This window comes from Muscardinus avellanarius (assembly GCF_963383645.1).
Source record: "Muscardinus avellanarius genome assembly, chromosome: 4".
NCBI lineage: Eukaryota > Metazoa > Chordata > Mammalia > Rodentia > Gliridae > Muscardinus > Muscardinus avellanarius.
This window is the reverse complement of record NC_137789.1, coordinates 158,096,035-158,117,686: the sequence shown is the minus strand read 5'-3', so window position 1 is coordinate 158,117,686 and position 21,652 is coordinate 158,096,035. Positions and strand designations below refer to the sequence as shown.

Sequence of the window (21,652 nt, the reverse complement as noted above, 5' to 3'; positions counted from 1 at the left end):
CCTCCTCCTCCTCCTCCTTCTTCTTCTTCTTCTTCTTCTTCTTCTTCTTCTTCTTCCTCTCTTCCTCCTCCTCCTTCTTCTTCTGTACTGGGAATTGAACCCAAGGGCATCCTACCTTTGAGCTACCCCCATCCCTATTTTTTATTCTTTATTTTGAAACAAGGCCTCGATAAGTACCTGAGACTGGCCACGAACCTGTGACCCCCCTATCTCAGCCTCCCAAGTACTGAGATTACAAGTGTGCTCCAACTACCCATCTTGAGCTTCTTGATTTAAAGTATTTATCACATTTTTTACTATTATTTTTAAAGTGCCTTCTCTCACCCCACTTCTGGGAGTGCAATTTCTATGTGCATGACACCTCCTAAAACTGCCTTCCAGGTTACTGGGGCTTTTTAAACTTTAAAGACTTTTTCCCTCGATGTATTTCTGTATTGCATAGTGTCTATTGCTGTGTTTAAATTTGCTCATCTTTTCTTCTGTTAAGCATATCCAGCAATTTTTAAAAATAATTCTTATTTTGAGCTAGGAGTGGAAGTGCACACTATTAATCCCAGCACTTGGGAGGCTGAGACAGGAGGATCGTGCAAGTTTGAAGCCAGCCTCAGCTACTTAGTGAGGCTTTCAACAACTTAATGAGACCCTGTTTCCAAATAAAATATAAAATAGGTTTGGGGGTATAATCTAGAGGTAGAAAGCTCCTGGGTTCCACCCCTAGTACCATAAAAATAAATAAAATAAAATCATTCTTATTTTCCTGAAGAGGAGATCACCTACATGCTTCTTCATGATATCTTTTCCCTTAGATCCTTAGATGCATTTAAAAGAGTCACTGTTACCTTTGAATGTGTGTTTATTGATTTAGTTTGGAAGGAGGGTCCTGTTATCTCTCTCTCTCTCTCTCTCTCTCTCTCTCTCTCTCTCGCTCTCTCTCGCTCTCTCTCGCTCTCTCTCGCTCTCTCTCTCTGTCTCTCTCTCTCTTTGTCTCTCCCACCTCTCTCATTGTAATTTCCTGCTGCTGCTGAATGTAGACTTCTCAAGAGCCTACATCAGTTGTACTTTCTGTGAAACCCTAGGGTAGCCCCAGTGCTGAGGCACGGTCCTCCTGTGCTGAACGCCTGGGGCGTCCCTCAAGGCCTTTCCACTCTGCTTGACTGAGACCCTGACGACTCCCAGTGTGATTTCACCTCTGCAAACTCCATGAAGCCGCTGTCCTCAGTAAACGCTTTCTGACAGGCCCCAGACAGCCCTGTTCTTTCTGTTAATGCAGAGCTTGGACTGACGATTTCAGGGGTCTCAGGCGGGCTCCTCGAGCTCCTTCTGTGCACAGCTTCACTCTGGTCTGGTCCTGTCCGCACGGCCCAAGCCCCAGCAGAGGCAAGCCTTGACTTCAGTTCCTCCACTCAGACTGAGTGCTTCTTGCTAGTGATTCATCGTGTGCCGCAGTTTACCAAGCTTCTCTGGGCAGACAGCCGGGCTCAATGTTACGACTTCACAGTTTTACATATCTATATCTGCATCTATATCCAGAGAGATGTATCATGGAAAAATAGATAGGTAAACAGGAGGAGGATATGTTTTATACCCATTACTCTGTCATGGTTTTAACAGGATTTCCCATCTTCCTTTTAAATACTTGTTGCTTTGTAATGAGCCATATGCATCCCCTCCCCAGAAAAATGGCCCCATCTATTTTGCTTTTTGGCCCTGGCAAACACCTTAACTGATGCTGAGTACATGATTTTTGATGACTGGATTCAATTACATCTATATGTAGCGATTCAAAATTTATGTTACCTGTTTTCAGAATTGCAATTAGTATGCAAAGTAAAGTTATATGGCTATGTATTTAAATAGTCGCCATTATGTTTTTTAACAATTGGGGTTACACAGACACATGGCTCAAAACGTAAAAGGTTCCAAAGTGAAATGATGGAAAACTTACACTTCCCTGGCTTCTTGTTCCCAGATAACTGATTCTTCTCTCCGGAGCCACAATTATACGTTCCTCCTCAATCCTTCCAGAAGAACCCTAGCCATTCATAAACATGCCTACATATACGTTTCCACTGCTAAATTGCAGCGCATGGGTGTTCCTTTACTATTGTCACTGGGTAGGGGTCTGAGGAGGTTCCCCAGACAGGAGACCTTGACTCCGCCCCGGCAGGTTCTCCATATACAACACAGAAAAGAAATCTAGGGTGTACCACAAGAGGCATAACGGAGATTTATTCAGGAAAGCAGGTTACACCCATAAGGAGAGAAGATCTGGGGGTACCCTAGAGTGAGCCAAGTTTTGGGTGTCACGGGCTCTTCTGTTTAAGGACAACTTTGTAACTAGTGAGCAGGAGAAGTGGCTGGGGCAGTGAGAAGTGGCTTCTTTACATCCTGGAGCACAGGGCAGGTCATGGGATCTGGTTCTTCCAGGATCTCTAGGTTGATAATTTTGGAATATGCCCATATCATAAGTCTCCAGCAATATTTTCCCTTGGCTTTCTTTTCTTTTTTTCATTTTTCTTTTCTTTCTTTCTTTCTTTCTTTCTTTCTTTCTTTCTTTCTTTCTTTCTTTCTTTCTTTCGCAATACTAGGTATGGAACCCAGGGGCATTCTACCTTCAAGCTATACCACAGGCCCTATTTTTCATTCTTTATTTTGAAACGGGGTCTCACTGAGTTGCAAAGGACCTCACTAAGTAGCTGAGGCTGTCCTCAAACCATAATCCTCCTTTCTCAGCCTCCAAATGCTGGGATCACAAGTGTGTGCCACCACACCCGGCTCTTGGCTTTCTTTATTTTAAAAAAAATAAATACATGTGCTAGCTAGCAATGCATGTGGGCCTTCATCATTTAGACTCACCGTGCTCTAAGATTTGAGGGCTTTCTAAGAATTTGTGCCAGGAAGAAAACATGTGTAGGGAGTACCGCTGACGGTGTGCGGGAGCCTCTTGGATTTGAAGTTATAGCTGGTGTTCCCGTGCCTGTTGGTGTTCTTTCTACCTACCCTTACTTTTTTCTGTCCTACGTTGCTTATACTTACATAGCTACTTTATTTGTTGTAGCCCCTGACGTCACTACGTGGATGTTCCAACATCTACTTCCTTCTGCCACCGTTGCAGACAGACCACGTGGGTTGCTCCCGGTCACTTTCTAATAAGAATGCTGTGAGGACAGCCTTGACCATATGGGAGTACAAGCAGAGGCAGGAGCCCAGGCCCAGCAGCCTGGCTGGCGCCCACACGCTGAGCCTGGCTGCCCCCCACCCAGTCCACTCAGACCCCCGTGCTGAGCCTCTCTGGAGACTCCCTCAGATTTCTTAATCCAGCCTCGTGAATGGCTAGGTTACCAGAAGAACGATTTGAGCCTTGGAATTGAAGTGACTGCCTTCACAAATACTCTGACTACTATGCTACCGGAGAGAAAAATAAGACTGGCCCCACACCAGTCCATTGTGTTCAGTGTAAAGAAGACATAGAGGGGTTGGTACAAGAGGCAGCGGGTCATGTTATCCTTCAAGAATAAAGCCTTTCTGCTGGGCTTGATTGCGCATGTGTGCAATCCCAGTACTTGGGAGACTGAGACAGGAGAATCATAGGCTCGAGGACAGCTCAGTAATTTAGTAAGGTCCTATTTCAAAATAAAAAATAAAATAGTGCTGGGGGCATGGCTCAGAGCTAGAATACCCCTGGGTTCAGTTCCTAGTACTACAAACTTTAAATTAAATTAAAAGTAAAAACAAGCCGGTATGGTGCACACACTTGCAATCCCAGCATTTGGGAGTCTTTGACGGGAGGATCACTGTGGACAGCCTCAGCTACTTAGTGAGGCCCTTTGCAACTCAGTGAGACCCTATTTCTAAATAAAGAATAATTTAAAAAATAGGGCTGAGGGTGTGGCTTGGAGGTAGAATGCCTGAGTTCCATCCCCAGTACTGAAAAAAAAAAAAAGGAAAAAATTGAAAGAAAAAGAAAGGTCTGGCCATGAGGGAATAACAGAGAACGACCATGAAAAATTAATGTCAGAAAATAATACATCAAGGAATGGTTCCCAGACCTCAGCCATCAGCAGCACAGGGCTGCAATTCCTAGGAGAAAGAAAACAAGAAGTGGGGCTGGCAGCTGCCCCTGGATGGCGCCCAGGAGGGACGTTCAGCCCACAGAGCAGGAGAGGAAACCAAGACAAACCTTGAGGTCCCCTGCACGGGAGAGAAGGAGCACTGGCTTAGGGAGACCAAAGTGGCCAGAATGGGCGGTGAGACCTGGCGCGGGCAGAGCGTCTGAGGAAGAAGCTGCAGACGTCTACCGAGGAGTGTCTGGGGTCTTTGGTTGGTGCCAATGCCCCCCTCAAGAGCAAGCCTCAGAGAGACCAGTGGAGAGTCATGGGGGCAGCAGGGCAGGCAGCTCCTGGAGCTCACGCAGGCTGGGAAGGAAGACCCTGCACTCAGAAGCCAGAAACACCCACACCAACACGGTTATTTGATTTTCATCAAAGATGCCAAGGCGATTCATTAGGAAAAGGATAACTTTCCTAAAGAATCAAGCTGGAACAGTTGCTTAGCCACGTGTGTGCAAATGACCCTCAGCCCTTGACACACCAAGGATTGTGTATGTTTATGTCACTGTCAACATGATTTATATTATGACTTGAGACTATCATGCACCAATAAAAGCATATAAAAGTAAGTTGTGGGTTTTCTGCATGATGCACATGTGATTTATTGAGATGAGTGTCATGGTCAATGATTGAGATCTTTAAAGGCAGATTATTAAATAGAATATGGAACAGGACTCTGTTTCAATGTGAATGTGTTCACAGACATAAAGACCGATGCCCAAGCAGGAGCAAAATTACACCTTCTAATGTGAATTATCTGCTATATCTGCTTTCTACTTTATTCTCAGTTCCACTTGAATACCTCTTTGTAAAGAGCATATACAGTGCTCAGATCATGATACAAGTTATTTTCACATGGAAAAAAGAGCCAGAGAGAATTAACTAACTACTGAAATTCTGCCCCTCTACTTAAGGCTGTAGCCAAAATAAGTAGAGTTAAATGGAAAAAGAAAATCCATTTCCCACTACTAGCCAACACTGTGAGGATGTCATGGTCAAGTGTGCGTCCCCGTGTTAAGGGGGGGCGGGTAAATTAGTACTTTTTTCACCGAGCAGCCGAGCAATGCAGAGGGACCGCTACTGTAAAAGTTCATGTACACGAGCTCACTTTCAGAAATCTAAGCAAGGAGATAAACAGAGATGTCAACAAAGCCGTATGCATAAGGATGTCATGCGTTGCTATTCCCGATCATAATATCAAAATGAGAACAACACAAATGTCTGCGACAGTGGATTATCTGAGCTCACACCTCTAATAATGCACTTGACAAATATTGCCGAGCGTCTCCTCTGTGTCGGGCTCCTTGGCAGATCTTGGGACTCGGTGGTGTGCGAATCAGACTCGTCCACGCCTGGAACACAACGTCTGCTCTAACTGGAAACACAGTCAGCTTCCACAAGAAGTTAGGTGCCGCCCAAGAAAAGTATGGGACACTGAGGTACATATTCAATATTACATAATCAAAGAACATTACAGAGAAAAAAGCAAAGTAGGCTACAAACGTCTACTTATCATCTTGAGAAGAGATCTCTTAGCCAAGTGGAGGAGGTTGGCGAAGGCCAGGACTGACCACTTAGAGATGATTCGTCACTCAGTGCAGAACATGTGAAGCATTAAGACTGAACAAAAATGCCCAGAACCACTTCTATTGGAGCAACAAAAAAGATAGAAATAAAATCTGTCAAGTTATCATTTTTTTTTCTTTTTTGGGGGGTACTGAGGATGGAACCCAGAGGCTTTCTACCTCCAGGCTATACTCCCAGCCCTATTTTATATATTTTTTATTTTGAAACAGGGTCTCACTAAGTTGCTGAGAGCCTCACTAAGTAGCTGAGGCTGGCTTCGAACCTGTGCGATCCTCTTGTCTCAGCCTCCCAAGCGTGGGGATTACAAGCGTGCACCACCACGCTCTGCTAAGTTATCATTTAAAAAACATGCAAATTGGATCCAATTCAGGAAAGGAAATTCGAACATCCTACCTCCCTGATGAGGTCTGAAACTGAAGAGGTGTGAACTGGAAGGTGTAGACCTTTCACACCCTACATGCCCTTAAGCAAAGCCCTTTCTCCCCAGGGTCTCCTTGAGGAACTGTATCTGAGGGAGATTCTTGATGGAGCCAGGGCTTATGCTGTAGGCTGCTGGAATCACACTCCGGGAGAAGCTCCCCATGCCCTCATTATTTAGGGCTGGAATTCTGCCCTGACAGGGTAGGCTGACCTGGCTTCCCCGGCATGAGCTGAGGACTGTGAATCAGTCGTGAGATTGAGGAAGCTCTGCGAAGACCATGCCAGCCCCCTGCTCCTGCCGGTTGGCTGCAACCATAGCAACCTCTCCTGCAGACCAAAGTTCAGCCACCGCAAAGCTTTATGACCATGTTCACAGTTCAATGTTCAGTAGCACAACCCTTCCTGTCAGGAGTGAGGTTTTATGTTTTACAACAAAGAGAACCCATTTCCGAACAATGGACTCCAAATGATAAGGTCCAAAATTACTTTCAGAAGATCTTTGGGGGTTTTTGCCTTCTTTTCTTTTCTTTCTTTCTTTCTTTCTTTTTTTTTTTTTTTTTTTGACCCTAGGGAACTTATTTCTCTGAGGAAATGCCGACAACACGGAAAATTTTGATGTTCTTATCAGGCTTTCTCACGAGCCTTGGGTCCGTCGTCGTAATTTGCTACATTCTTGGGACACAGGTGTGGATTACCAGTACAATCAACATCACAGACTCTATTTCCAACGGCAGTGTTACCATGACCTATGGTCTTTTTCGTGGTAAGAGCGTTCAAGAATTGGATCAAGGACTTGCAGAACTAGACAAAGATTTTGAAGGTAAATAATAACCTAATTTGAATGGGTATGAGACTGAATTCATTCATTCTATGTTTGGGCCAAATAACCATTCGGAAATAATTTCTTTGTAAGCTTTGAGTTAGGTCAAAGATGTCAGCTCACCTCATTGTTTTGAAGAGTCACTGTACCATGATTTTAGCATCTTCAGTTCTGTTTGTGTCTGTTATTGAAGCCATCTAAATCATTCTTTGGAGTAGCTAGCTCTGTGTGGATGGTACCTATCAAGTTTGTTGACAAGTAAATAATCAAGTAAAAATATGTAGCAGCCATAGGAACAGCATTTTAACTGTATGGACTACAGTTTTTAGTTGGGCAATAACCTCTGTCTAGAACTCATAAACAGTATATAGGGGAAAATAAAATAGAAACCATTGTCTATCTCTTGCTCCTATTTCTCAACTTTATTTTTGTGTGTGAGATACTGGGGATTGAATCCAGGGGCATTCTACCTCTGAGCTACACCCCTAGACCTAGTTTTTATTTTTATTTTGAAACAGGGTCTCACTAGGTTAATGAGAGTTTCACTACTGGCCGAGGATGTCCTCGAACTTGCCATCCTCCTGTCTCAGCATCTCAAGTACTGGGACTTCAAGTATCACCATCATGCCCAGCTAACTTCATTTCTTTAAGCCAATTTGAATGTGGCTTCTTGTCTCCAAAACATTTCACTGTTGGAAATGATCTTTAGTATTTGTCAATTCTATTAATTGCATATTTTATTGGAATTCTTCATTTTTCCTGATTTTTTGCCTAATAATGCTTTCCTCTCAGTAGATTTGATATCGACCACTGTGCTTCTTGAATCTGAAAGCTCTATTTGTGAAGTACATAATGTGGAAGTGGACTTTGTTTTGAATGGCGATGCATGCAGGTATCGCTCAGATGTTATCAGGCACTTTGCCATCGTTACCTTTCAGCTTAGAAACACGTGTCATTTTCTACCTTATACAAAGGCACTATCTAGTCCCTGTGCAAGGTTCTGGGTTCTGGTTTGTTCATGACCATTAAGGAATTGGTTTTCTTTGATCCAAAACAACATGGTCATGCTTCCTAGTGGTGAATTTGTCTTTTTTTAAAATTATTTATTAACTTATTTATGCTGGGATCGTAGCCTGCCATGAGGCAAGGCTGGGGCTGGGGCATCTGAGGCCAGGATCGGAACCAGCTGAGGGATTAAGCCTGTGCTGTGACCAGCTAGGCCAGGATCAGAGCCTGCCGTGATCAGGATCAGAGCCATGCTGGGGCCTCCGAGGCCGGGATCAGAGCCTGGAGAGGGGTTAGGCCAGAGCCAGAACCAGCAAGGCCAGGATTGGAGCCTGCCATGAGGCAAGGCCAGTACTGGGGCCTCTAAGGCAGGGATCGGACACTACCAAGGGATAAGGCTAATGCCAGGGCCAGTGAGGCCGGGATCGGAGCCTGCTGAGGGGTGAGGCCAGTGCCGGGGCCAGTGAGGCCAGGATCAGAGCCTGCCATGAGGCAAGGTCAATGCTGGGGCCTCTGAGGCTGAGATCGGACTCTGCTGAGGGATGAGGCCGGTGCTGGGGTCAGTGAGGCCAGGATCAGAGCCCGCTGTGAGGCAAGGCTGGTGTGGGAGTCTCCGAGGCCAGGATCAGAGACTGTCGAGGGGGTGAAGCCAGATCCGGGGCCAGCGAAGCTAGGATCGGAGCCTGCCGAGAGGCAAGGCCAGTGCTGGGGCTTCTGAGGCTGGGATTGGAGCCTGCTGAGAGGTTAAGCCAGTGTCGGGGCCAGCGAGGCTGGGATCGGAGCCTGCTGTGAGGTTAGGTCTGTGCCATGTCAGCGAGGCTGGGATTGAAGCCTGCCATGAGGCTAGGCCAGTGCTGGGGCCTCCGAGGCCAGGATCAGAGCCTGCTGAGGGGTGAGGCTGGAGCAGGAACCAGCAAGGCTGGGATCAGAGCCTGCCGCGAGGCAAGGCTGGTGCTGGGGCCTCTGAGGCCGGGATTGGAGTCTGCCGAGGGGTGAGGCCAGTGCCAGGGCCAGCGAGGCTAGGATCGGAGCCTGCCATGAGGCAAGGCCAGTGCTGAGTCCTCTGATGCCGGGATCAGAGCCTGCCAAGGGGGTCAGGCCAGTGCTGGAACCAGAGAGTCCAGGACTGAAGCCTGCCGTGAGGCAAGGCCAGGGCTGAGGCCTCTGAGGCTGGGATTGGAGCCTGCCAAGGGGTTAGGTCTGTGCTGTGACCAGTGAGGCCGGGATTGGAGCCTGCCATGAGGCAAGGCCAGTGTGGGGGCCTCCGAAGCCGGGATTGGAGCCTGCCGAGGGGTGAGGCCAGTGCCAGGGCCAGCGAGGCCAGGATCAGAGCCTGCTCTGAGGCAAGGCCAGTGCTGGGACCTCCGAGGCCAGGATTGGAGCCTGCCAAGGGGTGAGGCTGGTGCCGGGGCCAGTGAAACCGGGATCGGAGTCCACTGTGAGGCAAGGCTGGGGCTGGGGCCTCCAAGGCCAGGATTGGAGCCTGCCGAGGGGTTAGGCTGGTGCCAGGGCCAGTGAGGTCAGAATCGAAGCCTGCCAAGGGGTGAGGCTGGTGCCGGGGCCAGCGAGGCTGGGATGGGCCATGCCATGAGTCATTGCCAGTGCTATAGCCACCGAGGCTGGGATCAGAGTCTGCCGGGTGGCCAGGCCAGTCCCGGGGCCGTCAAGAGTGGGATCGTAACTTGCAATGTGGCATACACAGAGAAATATCACAGAAAATAAAAAACCAGATCCTTTCCCTAATATTCAAAAACTAGGAAGAAATAGGTAATAGGAGATCTAGTTGAAGAAAGGGCCCTATAGAGGAGCAATTAAGGTGACCAATCAGAGGAGATGGGATGGGGGAGGATGGATTCTTTTTAAAACTCATGGTGTATGTAAACAAATGTATCAGAGTTAATCACCAATCAAGCATGGGATCGAGGGAGGGGGAGGGAATGGAATAGGGATTGGATAAGGGCTAGTTGGATGATGTGTACTTTTATATCCTTACAAGTCTTGTATTTCATTGTGATGTATGACTACAATGCAATATATATATGTGTGTGTGTGTGTGTGTGTGTGTGTGTGTGTATGTATATAAATTAAAAAATATTTATTTATTTATTTATTGGTGCACTGTAGTCACACATCTTAATGCAGTACCAGATGGTAGAGGCATGCATGCACACATCACTTTAGCCCTTTCCCAATTTCCTCCCCATTCTCTCCCCCTCCCTCCTTCTCATGTTTGGCTTATGATTGACTTTGATATGTTTGTGAATGGACATCATATACGTTAGGGAATTTCCCTCTTCCGCCTCCCATCCCTCTCAGTTAGGTGGCCTTATTTGCTCATCTGTGGTTTCTCCTTCTTTGTCTAGAGTAGGCGTTAGTAAAAGCTACTTCTCCCTGCCTCACACACCTCCTCTGGTATCAGTCACAGCCTCCCCGGAGGGCAAGGAGCATTTATTTTACAGCATCTGGAAGTTGAGACTCAGTGATATTTCTGGTTATATGACTAGCATTTTCAAAACCATTAAGTGGCCGGGTGTGGTGGTGCATGCTTCTAATCCCTGTGCTTGGGAGGCTGAGACAGGAGGTTTGCGTAGGTTCGAAGCCAGCGGCTTCGAGACCCTGTTTCCAAATAAAAATATAAAATAGATCTGGGAATGTAGCCCAGAGGTAGAAGGCCCCTGGGTTCCATCCCCAGTACCACCAAAAAATAAAAAATAAAAACAAACAAACATTAAGTGTACTGGTTTCTGAATCTCCTGACACATCTGAAAAGTTTTTAATATGAGATAAAGCCTGGTTTTCATATAATAGCTGTTTGGAACCAGTTGATTCTGACTTAAGATCAGTAGATTCACTGGAAGCCCAGATCATCTGCAGCCAGCTCAGCTGCAAGGGAGGCTGGGCCTGGATTAGAAGCCGGTGTGAGTGCTGGGGCATGCACCCACTGAGAGGGCAGGAGTCGTGAAGAGTCCTGGAGGGGTCAGCGCCAAGTGCAGGAGCCAAAGAGGCCTAAGGAAAAGGCCTGCGTGCCTGTGCCTGGCCCTCCACGGCTCCTCTTTTTGCTGGGGAGCCACCGTCCTCCCTCCCTGTCCCTGCCCACCCTCCAGGTCCCGCAGAAGAAGGACCAGCCTGCAGCTGATGGAGGCCTGCGCACCTGCTCTGACTGATGTCTTAGGATACCTTGGGGTCCAGGGTCTTTGCTGCCCATGGCTGCAGTGACCAGGGCTCTTGGAACATTCATTTCTTTTTCAAAAATATACTTTTATGTTTTATGGGTGCGTTATAATCTCACATAATATAGTTCAAGTGGATGGAACACGAAACAGGTCTCTGAGCTAGGACTATGCCTTGTTGCTCCCCGGGGTGTTCCTGCATAAGGAACCCTGGATGCTTCTCTGAGCACAGAGCTGGGGTATTTACAGTGAGACCCATGGCTCCAGCTCTTGTCATGACCCCACTAGACATTCATTTCAAATCAGAAAACAATCAACAGCAGCAAGATAAAATCCATACAAATAGTCTTCCTGATCCACAGTGGTAGACTGACTATCCCATGCCTGTTTTATGCCCCTTGGAGCTGTGGAGCATGAAGTTAATTTCTTGGCTACAACCTGCAAATGAGCCAAGGTAGGCTGGAGAGAGCTGGAGGACCCCTGGGCCTGGGCGACCATGGCCGACTGCTCCTGCAGGAGTGTCACCCCGCTGGCCTCCCTCTGTTCACCAGTTTGGGGCAGTCCCCATTTGTTCCCAGGAAACTCAGCATTGTGCTATTAGAGCAAGATAAAAATAATTACGAAAACAAATACATTGCAAAACTAATTTATTGCAAAGAGAAGAACAAGTACCACCCCGCCCCTGCATAGAGCGACACTTTTCCTGGAGAGAAGCCACTTGTCATTTGCCCCAGAGATGAGACCACAGTGGAAGGAGGGGAGGGGAGGGGAACGAAGCAGCCCTGCAGGGCTCGGCCACACTTCTGAGAGAGCCCTGGACTTTTTCCAAGAGGCGGGGGCACAAGTGATGACCTTGTCCGGCCATGCTCTGTTATCCTGAGCCGCTCCAGTGCGCCCTGTGGCCCACACACTCCGGAGCTGCACCTTGCAATGTTTCCTGGTGACAGGTGTTTGATGAGGAGGTGGGGAAGCTCCCACCACCTGCAAAGCAAACTGGGTTTTCCTCAAAATTTGAGGATGGCTAGCAAACCAGAACTCCAGGGACAGACAGCAAGTGGGGCTGAAGGGGTTAAGCCTCCCTGTGTGGGGAGCCCCATGTCCTCATACGGGTGCAATCTGGCACTTTCTCCACCCGCCAGCAGCACAGCTCTGCCTACCAGCTGCGGGGTCTGCCGGCCTGGCTTGCCTCTCCGCGAGTCCCTGGCCTCTTTCCGGGGGCTGTCCAATTCAGGGCAATTAGTTCCAATTGTGCAGTAGCTTTCCGGATTCAGAGGCTTGCCCCCGAAGAGGAAGAGAAGGCCAGGCGTGCGTGCTGGCTCTGTAGGCAGAGAGCAGCTGTCAGATGCGACGGAAGGCTATTGCTATTTCACTCTTGCTAACTTTTACCAGATTCTGAGCTTTCATTGTCTGAGTTCAGAGGCAGGAACTGGAGGGAGACACAACTGTCATACCTGGGTGGCATTCAAAATGCTGCAAGATAATTTCACAGTGCAGCAGTTAGCAAGAAGGTGAATTTCCCCCTACAGCATGGAATAGTATGAGTTCACAGACCCCAGGCTGGCCCTTGAGAGTCACGCCCACCAGAACTTACCAAAACTCAGACAAACCGAACTCGACTGTCAGTTTCTGAATTATTCTGGAGAGAGGAATGTTAACCATTTACATACGAATGTTCATTTACCTATTACTTTTAGTAAGTGTGCAAAGGAGAAACATACTTCAGGGCCCTTCTGGTGTCTGCAACACAGGACACGATTCTCACGCCGAAGTATGTTTTCTAGTGAACCGTCCAGTTTATTTTCTGGGCTCCCAGACTTTGCCAAGGAGAGAGCCCTTTTAATCCCCAGCCAACTTCTGGTGAGATGCCGGCCTTGCCCCTTGAGAAAGGCTGCTGCGTGCGGAATAGAGGTGACTAAGCACGGAACATCGCAGGGTCCGGCCTGTCCCTCTGGCCAGGAGTGTCCCGTGGTTGCTTCTGCCTGCTCTTCCTCCGATGTCACCGCCCCAAAACAGGTGTGTGCTGAGTTAGAGCCACGTGAGCCCCCACGGGGGCATGGCCAGGGTCAGGGACAGGTGTGGCCCCACCCAGCTGGCCCTGCCCCACCTCAGTAGACCCCGCCCACCTGGCCGTCAGCAGGAGGTGGCCTGCGTTCTAGTTCTTTCTATTTGGCCCCACACCCTTATGAGTCCTCGCCTGGGCCGCAGGGCAGAGGGAACGTGCCCCGATCTAACCCTAGGGATTATTAGCGGAGATGGCGGAGCTGCGCAGTCACCGCTGCTGACTGCGGACCGCGGGCTGGACGGCGTGGGCTGGACTTTGCTCGCTCTCACTTGTTCTCCAGTCCTAGGTGGGGAAGTCATAGTCTCCGGGCCACTCAGCTCATTCTGTTCCTTCTTCAGGGACTCCGTTCTACCTTGGGAGAGCAGGTGTGGCCACGCACGGCCCCCGGGTCCTTCTGCGCCTGAGAAACGGAAGGGGAAGAGCCTTAGCTTGTTCTCGTTATCGCCCGCCCTTTAGGCTGTCACACCTCACCATTCCCGATGATTTTATTCTGCCACTGCCAGCTGTGGAATCTCTCTCCCTAGTTATAGTTCCCTCGAGGCAGTCAGTCCTCGACCACCTCCGCAAACCCTTTATCTAAGGCGAGGCCGACTCCTCAGGCTCTGGTGCTCATAGTCCTGGGGCACGCTTCACTCGTGTGCGACTGGCACAACTGGCGAGGGCACAGTCACTAAGTCGGGCCCTTTGGGGCACAGCAGAGGGGAAAGATGCCAGCTGCTGGTGGTCAGGGGCCGCGATGGGCTGCCCCCAGGGCACCTCGGCTGCACTGTCCATGAACAAAGGTCCATGCCTGGAGCTCCTTTGCACTTAAGATACCTGTGAAGGTTAAAATATGCTGCTAGTTGGGAGAGAAAGTGGAAGGCTTACAGAAGGGACCAATTCCCAGCCACCCCCACCCCTTAGAGCCCCATGCCTCAGGGCCTTTCTGCCTCCAGGAAAACAAGAGTTTGGATCCAGGGCCACCAACCCCATGGGTGAACCTGTGAGAGTCACTTTCCTCCTCCTGCTGCGCCCTGGGCTCCCTCCTCTCCTGGTTTTCTGTCTGACAGCTGCCCTGGTTCACTGGATTCTCTCCAAAGCCACAGGGTTTATGGGACCCTTACTGAGCGCAGGTGAGACCCACCCTTTAAGTATCTCCAAACGCAAGCAGCATCAGTGGTTGGAGCCAGAGGCGTGATCATGATGCCGTTGCCATAGCTCCCCCTGGCAAGAGTCTGAGGCCCCAACTCCCTAGCGGGAGGCTGGGTGTTAAGGGGACACTCTGTTAGGGGCCAGGAAGTTGGGATACGTGTTCTGTCCTTAGCCAGAGGGTCTCTGGTGAGAAATGTGCTCTTGTTCTTCCAAGACCTAGAGGCACCCAGCTTCTCCACCTGGCCCCTGACAATGGCGCACCCAAGTCCCTAAGAGGGGTGGTCGCAGGCCATGCCTGGCTGAGGCTGACTTTTGACTTTTGTGCTCTTACCTCATTAAACATTGTTTAAGTTCTAGGGACACTGAACGATTCTTCCCAAAAAACGATACAGTTGGTGGCCATACTGTTCCTGGTCCTCAGCCTGTGCACTTCGCTGCTGAGTTCTGGCTTTACCTTGTACAACAGCATCAGCAACCCCTACCAGACGTTCCTGGGCCCCATCGGGGTGTACACCTGGAATGGACTCAGTGGTGAGTACTCTCTGGGCTCCGAGGAGGACCACACCCTTCTTGACTCCATCTCCCTGTTCCTCTCTCAGACACAGGAACACACACTCTCCGTGTTGAAATGGTGAGGACCTACTATGTGCTGGGTCTTGTGTCAATCTATTTATTAAGCATCTCTTGAAATAGAATTTTGTTTTAAGAAAGAAAAGCAAAAACCAGGCCCGATGGTACACACTTAGAATCCTAGTAGTTGAGAGGCAGAGACAGGAGGATCATAGGTTTGAGGCCATTACCTGGAAACTTAGCAAGACTCTGTTTAAAAATAAAACAAAATAGGGTTGTAGATATAGCTCAGAGGGAGAACACCCCTGGGTTTAATCCCCAGTACCACAAAAAATAATGAGCAGAGTGAGGAAGGGGTGTTAAAATAGATACTTGTACACTGGTCTTTGCTTTTGAGACTCTCATGTAATGAGTCAAGTAAAACACATGTGAATAAAAGAAATAGTCCTTAAACTCCTACCATGCTGAACTCAAACCACACTCCGTGTGATGCGCGGAGGTGCTCACACACATGTGTACTCATGCACACACATGAACACACTCTCCTTCTTGCCTGCACAGAATGAGTGTCCGTGGGCTCCCGCGATGACGTGTGTGACTGTGCCACAGAGCCCACAGTGTCCTAGCACAGGCTCTGGGCCCCGCCCTTCAAGGCTACCTTGAGCCCAGGGCATTGCCAGGTCACATTGTTTGTTTCCTGGGCGGGTGATGTAGTCCGGATGGGAAGTGGATCCCAGCTGTGACTCACAGTGCCCAGCACTCTCACTGGGTCTTCCAGGGCTCTGTGGCCGGCACAGCTGTCCGGAGGCTGGGCCGGGGCCAGTGCAGTGTCCCATTGCGCTGTCCCAGCCACCTCCAGGGCCTTCCCAGGCAGCCAGGTGTCACATCCTCCCTTCCTCTTTCCACCAACATGCTCATCCTATTAAGGGGCAAGATCTAGTAGGGGCTTCATGTAAATTTCCAATGACACCTTTTGATAACATGACACATTTTGATATAGGCTGGAGACTTTCAAGCCTAGGAAAGATGTTCTGATATTGAGGTGTCAGGAAGGCTCAGCGGAGCAACTGCAAGTCAGCTTCCTGCTGTCCCTCTGCAGAAGGCTGTGCGTACCATCAGCCTGCTTTCCACGCTTTGTCGCACTGGCTGGTCCACATGGTTTAAGAACGTCCATGGTGGCCATTTTTAAGTTCCTGGCGGGATGTCATTGAGAAAGGTGTTGGAGTTATCTGAGCAGCCCCAGCATAGCATAGGTAGCAAGGGGAAAGAGGCTTTTTTAGACTGCTTGGGGGACAATTCTCATCAGCAAGCTGGGGCTGCAGGTGGCCACTGGACTGTCTGGGCAACCTTGGGCACTGGTCACCTTTGGTACTCTGCTCTGAGGCCTTGGGAGTTAGGCTGGCTTTGCCTCATTCATACATGATTGGCTCTTTCCTTTCTTTCTGTGATTTTGTTACCTAGAAGTAAAAAAAAAAAAAAAAAAAAAATTCTCCTACTTCCTGGGTTGGAGAATTCACAACAGCCCTGTGAATAATTATCATGTCATCCTACCTTACAGAGGGGCTGAGCACCAAAGAGTCAAGGGCTTAGTTGCGAACCCAGACAGAGCCGAAAGCCGGGATTTCTTGCCCCAATACTGCTATGCTTCTAGCTCACCTCGGGCAACCAGACCAAAGGCAAACCCACTGACGCTCCTTGCCAGGGGAGAGTGGAGTGGATTATTTTTATTTCTTTTCTTTTTTTTTTTTGTGGTACTGGGGATGGAACCCAGAGGTTTTCTACCTCTGGGCTATACTCCCAGACCTATTTTATATTTTATTTGGAAACAGGGTTTCACTAAGTTGCTGACAGCCTCATTAAGTAGCTAAGGCTGGCTTCGAACCTGTGTGATCCTCCTGTCTCAGCCTCCCAAGCGCGGGGATTACAAGCATGCGCCACCACGCCCGGCCGATTCTTTTTATTTCTGCTGTGCAACCAAGAATCTAATGGAATTGGTGGCCTCAGGCATGGCCGGATCCGGCTCCCAGCCCAGGTCAGCAGAACCCTGCACCAATCACTCTGTCCCCTGATTTTCCAGCATACGTGCAGCCATTGCACAGTCTACTTGACTTTCTTCACTGTCAGAGGACTCTGGCAGCAGCAGTCCCAGAAAGAAAGACCCGTTACTTCCCCACTGTTAAGAAAGAGACTTGGGCCCGGTTCTCATTGGAACTGTCCTCTCCTACCTCTCCACCTGTCCCCATAGCTGCCACGGTTGAATTTACCTATCAGTCCACCAAGTGGACTAGGACACCTGCCAGCCTGGGAGCTGAGGCCTGGACAGACCCTTCTGCAGCCTCAGGGGTGTGCTGCGCGTGGGGAGCTCAGAGGAAGCCTTTGGGCCAGACTTTGCCCTCAGTTGCTTTTGGGCTTTTTTCACCCACTCTTTTTTCACCCACTCTGAGGTTGGCAGAGTTTAGTGGAAACTCTAAGTTTGTCGCAGACTGAGCCTGAGAAAGGGCTTGTGTTCAGAGATGCCCCCGGGCACCCTCACCTACCATCACGATGACCCATCAAGCTGACTTTTGGGGTCCTGGGGCCAGTCGGGCTGGGTTTGAATTGCATTCTGCTGGGCTGGCAGATGGTGGGCAGGGCCCAGCAGCACAGAAAAGGAAGAGGGTTTCCTGGCTTGTTTCTGGAGGTGGAAAGCAACAAGGCCTCCTCCCAGGTCTGCTGCCCCCTGGCCCTCGCCCATCCCTGCACCTGCACCGCACAGACCAGGTGCTCCGAGCTCTGGCCACAGGGGGGGTTGCCACACACCAAGAGCAGCCTGGAGCCAGAGAAAACTCTGCAGACTGTTGCCCCGCATACATCTGTGCCCCAGCCAGGGAAACCAGGAAACAGTGAAGGGGGCGACAGGCCAGGCTGGAAGCCAGTGTCCCTGAGCTTGTGGGAGCTCTCTATGGACCTTGGCACTTCTTCCAGCCCCTTGTGAATCCTTCTGTCCCAGAGTGCTGGAAAAGCTGGCAGCTGGAGGCAGAGTAGAAGCCAAGGTTCAGAGCATCTCCTCCCTAAAAGGGACGTAGGTCTGTTTGCCGGCCCCTCCCAATGCAAATCAAAGCTCTAGGCGACCCACTTTAGACAAAAGCTTCTAACCCTGTATTCCTCCTGCCCCTTTATGATTAAGCTTTTATACGGAACTTCACAAGAGGAAAATGAAGGGTAATTAAGATCTATGTGGCGCCCACAGCCCAGAGGCGCCCAGAGAGCGTCAGAGGAACGGGGCTTTTGTTCCTGCAAATAACGAAGAAATAAAACCATGATTTTGAGCATGAAGCCTGTCATCAAGGACTGTTCAAATGTTCTCCTCACACAAAGTCCCTCTGATCAGGGCCTCCTGGAGGGCCTTTTGGAGGAGTTCCCCACATGTGGGGTCCAGCCAGAACACGTTGGACGCCAGAGTGTCCCCTGAGCCCTGCACACCCGCACATGTCCGCAGGTGGAGGCTCCCAAGGCCGTGCCCTGGGGATTGCCCTGATGGCTGCTTAGGTACCTACAGACCCTGCCTGAGCCTGGCTGCCCTGCCCACCCTAAGGCCCACGCACACCCCACCCCCATCCCTGGACCTTTCAAATAACAGCCTTATTGAGATAGAATCATGGACCACACAGTTTGCTCACTATTCAGTGGGTTTTGGTATGTTCTCAGACATGTGCAAATCTCGCCAGGGTCAACCTGAAAATATTTCCCCAACACAAAACAAAACCCCGTGCCCTAGGCCACTACCTCCAGCTCGAAGCAACCACAACTTTACATTTGTGTAGATCACAGGAGGAAAGGCAGGCTCCTGAACTGGCATTCGTGTCTCTGGAGGGCAGCCAGGTCTCCACACCCAGTGCTGGGGACCCGCAGACCCCCGATCACAGGCCAGGGGCTTGCCATCCACACTGTCTTTGCTGAGCATGCCTTTCTCACCTGCTACACCGCTGCTCCTCCGGAACCTTTCCAAGTCTTGTTTGCAAGTTTCCAAGTCTTCCTTAAGTTTTCCAAGTCCACCTTGAACTCTCTGACTCATCCCCTATCGACTCTCCTGTCCCCTCCTCGCCCCTCTTCATTCAGCACACCTACTGTGCACGCTGGCTTCCCCAGGTAACTGGTCGACCTGGCTGCCCAGTGAGTACTTCTAGAAGTGTCTGATCTGGGTCCCTCATCTTCGCTCACTCTGCAAGAATTTCTCAGCCCTGTGCTATCTTCATTTTGTGCCCAGAGTATAGTTTGCATCTTATCTTTTTTATATTCTCCCCCAAAGTTTGGATGCATGTAAGCTCTGATGTAGATCATCAGTCAACGCTCATAGAGTATGTGTGCCAGGAAGAAAATAAGTGAAATTAACAAGTGTGTCCCCATGGCACTCATGAGCCACACCTTCCTTTTCAGTGTTCTTCATCTTCCTGACCATGGTACTGTTCGTGGGGAACACACAGTCCAATCGTCTCTCTCAGGAGTTGTGCCGGCAGCTGTACCCGGCAGTCGCCATTGGGGGCACGAGCCACAGTTATGGACACTCCTTCTGGCTCATATTGCTCATCATTCTTCTGAATGTGGTCACGGCGGTCATCATCATCTTCTACCAGAAGGCCAGGTACCGGCAGAAGCAGGAGCAGAGAAAGCCCATGGAGTACGCTCCCAGGGACGGGATTTTGTTCTGAACTCTGATCCATGTGCTGGTGGCGGTGTCTCTTCTGTTTATGTCAGCTCCTGAGCAGCCACGGGGCAGCTGCTCTGGACCATCAGTTCTGTAAAGTGACTGTCCTTCCTGATCACTGTTGTATTCCATGGCACGATGCTTTTCAGAAATGTCGCCCCCTTGAAAAGGGGTTTCCCACAAGGGCGGGAGATGAATGGGAAGGCCTGCAGGCTAGGCAGTGTTCAAAGCAGAGGGGCATTAGGAGGCCGCAGGTCCTCCCGACCTGGTCTCCCTGTCTGAAAGAATAAAGGCTCCCGTTCCACACTTCCCTTTGACTATCTCAAAGCACTTGGCACCTATGACCTCGTCTCTAAGAGCTAAGAGAAGTTTTATTCTACTCTATGAATAAAGACTTGTAGTGTAGGTAGAGAGGAGTTCAGAAATTGTCTTTTTAAGACCTGGGGTTGGAGGCAAAAAGAGGAGACGACCTGGTTTTCTGGGCCCTCGGTGGCTGTCATATAATTAAACCCAGCAGTGGGTAGTGAAGCTGACATACTGAGCCAGACACAGTGGTGCACTCTTGTAATCCCAGTACTTTGGAGGTTGAAACGGGAGGATCGGGGTTCACGGACAGCCTCAGCTACTTAGTGAGGTCTTCCACAATTTAGTGAGACCCTGTTTCAACATAAAGAATAAAAAATAGGGCTGGGGTATAGCTTGGAGGTAGAATGCCCCTGGGTTCAATCCCCAGCACCCCCCCCCCACACACACACAAAGAAAATCTGACATATGATCCTCAGACCTGTGTGTGTGTGTGTGTGTGATACTGGGTATTGAGCTCAGGTGCATTCTACCTCTGAGTTACACCCCCCAGCCCTCTTTTTTTCTTTTTTTTGAAACAGCGTCTCACTAAATTACTAAGGTCCTCACTAAGTAGCTGAGGCTGTCTTTGAACCTAAAATCCTCCTGTCCCAGCCTCCCAAGTCCTGGGATTATAGGACTGTGCCTGGGATTATAGGACTGTGCCACCATGCTCAGCCTCAAATCCACTTTTGAGGCTCCAAAGTGTGTGTTGGAGGAAAGAGATTAGAGGTGAGAAGACTGAGGAAAAAATTTTAAAAATCATAACCCTTTGTTCTCTCTTGACAAGGATAAGTATATTTTTGGCTTAACAGGATTGTGGCGAATTCAGTCCAAATGGAAATGAAACATTTTAGCAACCACCCCCTTAACCAAACCTCTGCTTAGTCATTGTGCTGTAGACATAGGTATGGCTGGCCAGTCAAGAATGTCCATCAGCGGACTCCCATCCAGCTGGGGCTAAGGTCAGATCGCCCGGGCTGCAGCTCCCTGAGTGATGGGCAGGACACAGCTGGAACTCAGGTCCCAGAGAGCTCTCCAAGGACGGCGTGAGTGGAACTGCTTCACAGCTTGCTGAGAAGACAGCCCAGCAAACAGGAAAACAGAAAAGCCGCCCAAATGGATTCCACCTACTTGGCCAAAAGGATGCTCTCCTACAGAACCCCTGGAGGATCTGTCAGGCTCGACTATCCTACGAGCCTGCCAGGTTGATAGGATCGAAAGTGGCCACCTTCCAAGTCTTGATGAATCCAGAGGCAACAGAAATAGACTCCCAGGTTGCAACCTATGAAGCAGCAGCCTTCAGACATGGTCATATCGTTTATGAAACGTGGGGATGAACGGCCTTCTTATTATTTTCCAATGATTGCCCTTAGAACCACGTACCGGTACTCGTGATGTGGCCAGCACTGCGCTAGCCTGAGTATGGGCCCTCACGGACTTCCTGCCGAGCAGTCAAGACGGACATCCAAAGGGCAGCTGCTCGATTCCCACTTAGAGTTCGGCCTCAGTCACAAAGTTGTGCTCAGTCTTTCAAAGGTCAGTTCATCTCACCCCCTCTCCTAAAGTCCTACTAGTTAAAAGACACCCAAACCTTTTAACTGGGAATGTGTGTGAATGCACGTGTGTGTGTGCATGCGCGTGCATGTGTGTGTGAATGTGCGTGCACTGGGAATCAAATCCAGGTTCTTGCACGTGCTTAGCTACATCCTCTTTTCTGAGAACATCGATTTTAAAATCTGATCATCAACA

The 21,652-nt window shown here is 49.6% G+C and overlaps 1 protein-coding gene across 1 annotated transcript; it reads left to right on the top strand.

Moving 5' to 3' along the window:
* Positions 1-6,535: 6,535 nt before the first annotated feature.
* CLRN3 (clarin 3) lies at positions 6,536-19,562 on the top strand (the record flags this gene model as incomplete). Its single annotated transcript, XM_080693920.1, has 3 exons — positions 6,536-6,936; positions 14,656-14,835; positions 19,291-19,562. Exons 1-3 carry the CDS (start codon positions 6,708-6,710, stop codon positions 19,560-19,562), a joined length of 681 nt encoding a protein of 226 aa, XP_080550046.1. The 5' UTR covers positions 6,536-6,707.
* Between the last annotated feature and the right edge of the window lie 2,090 nt (positions 19,563-21,652).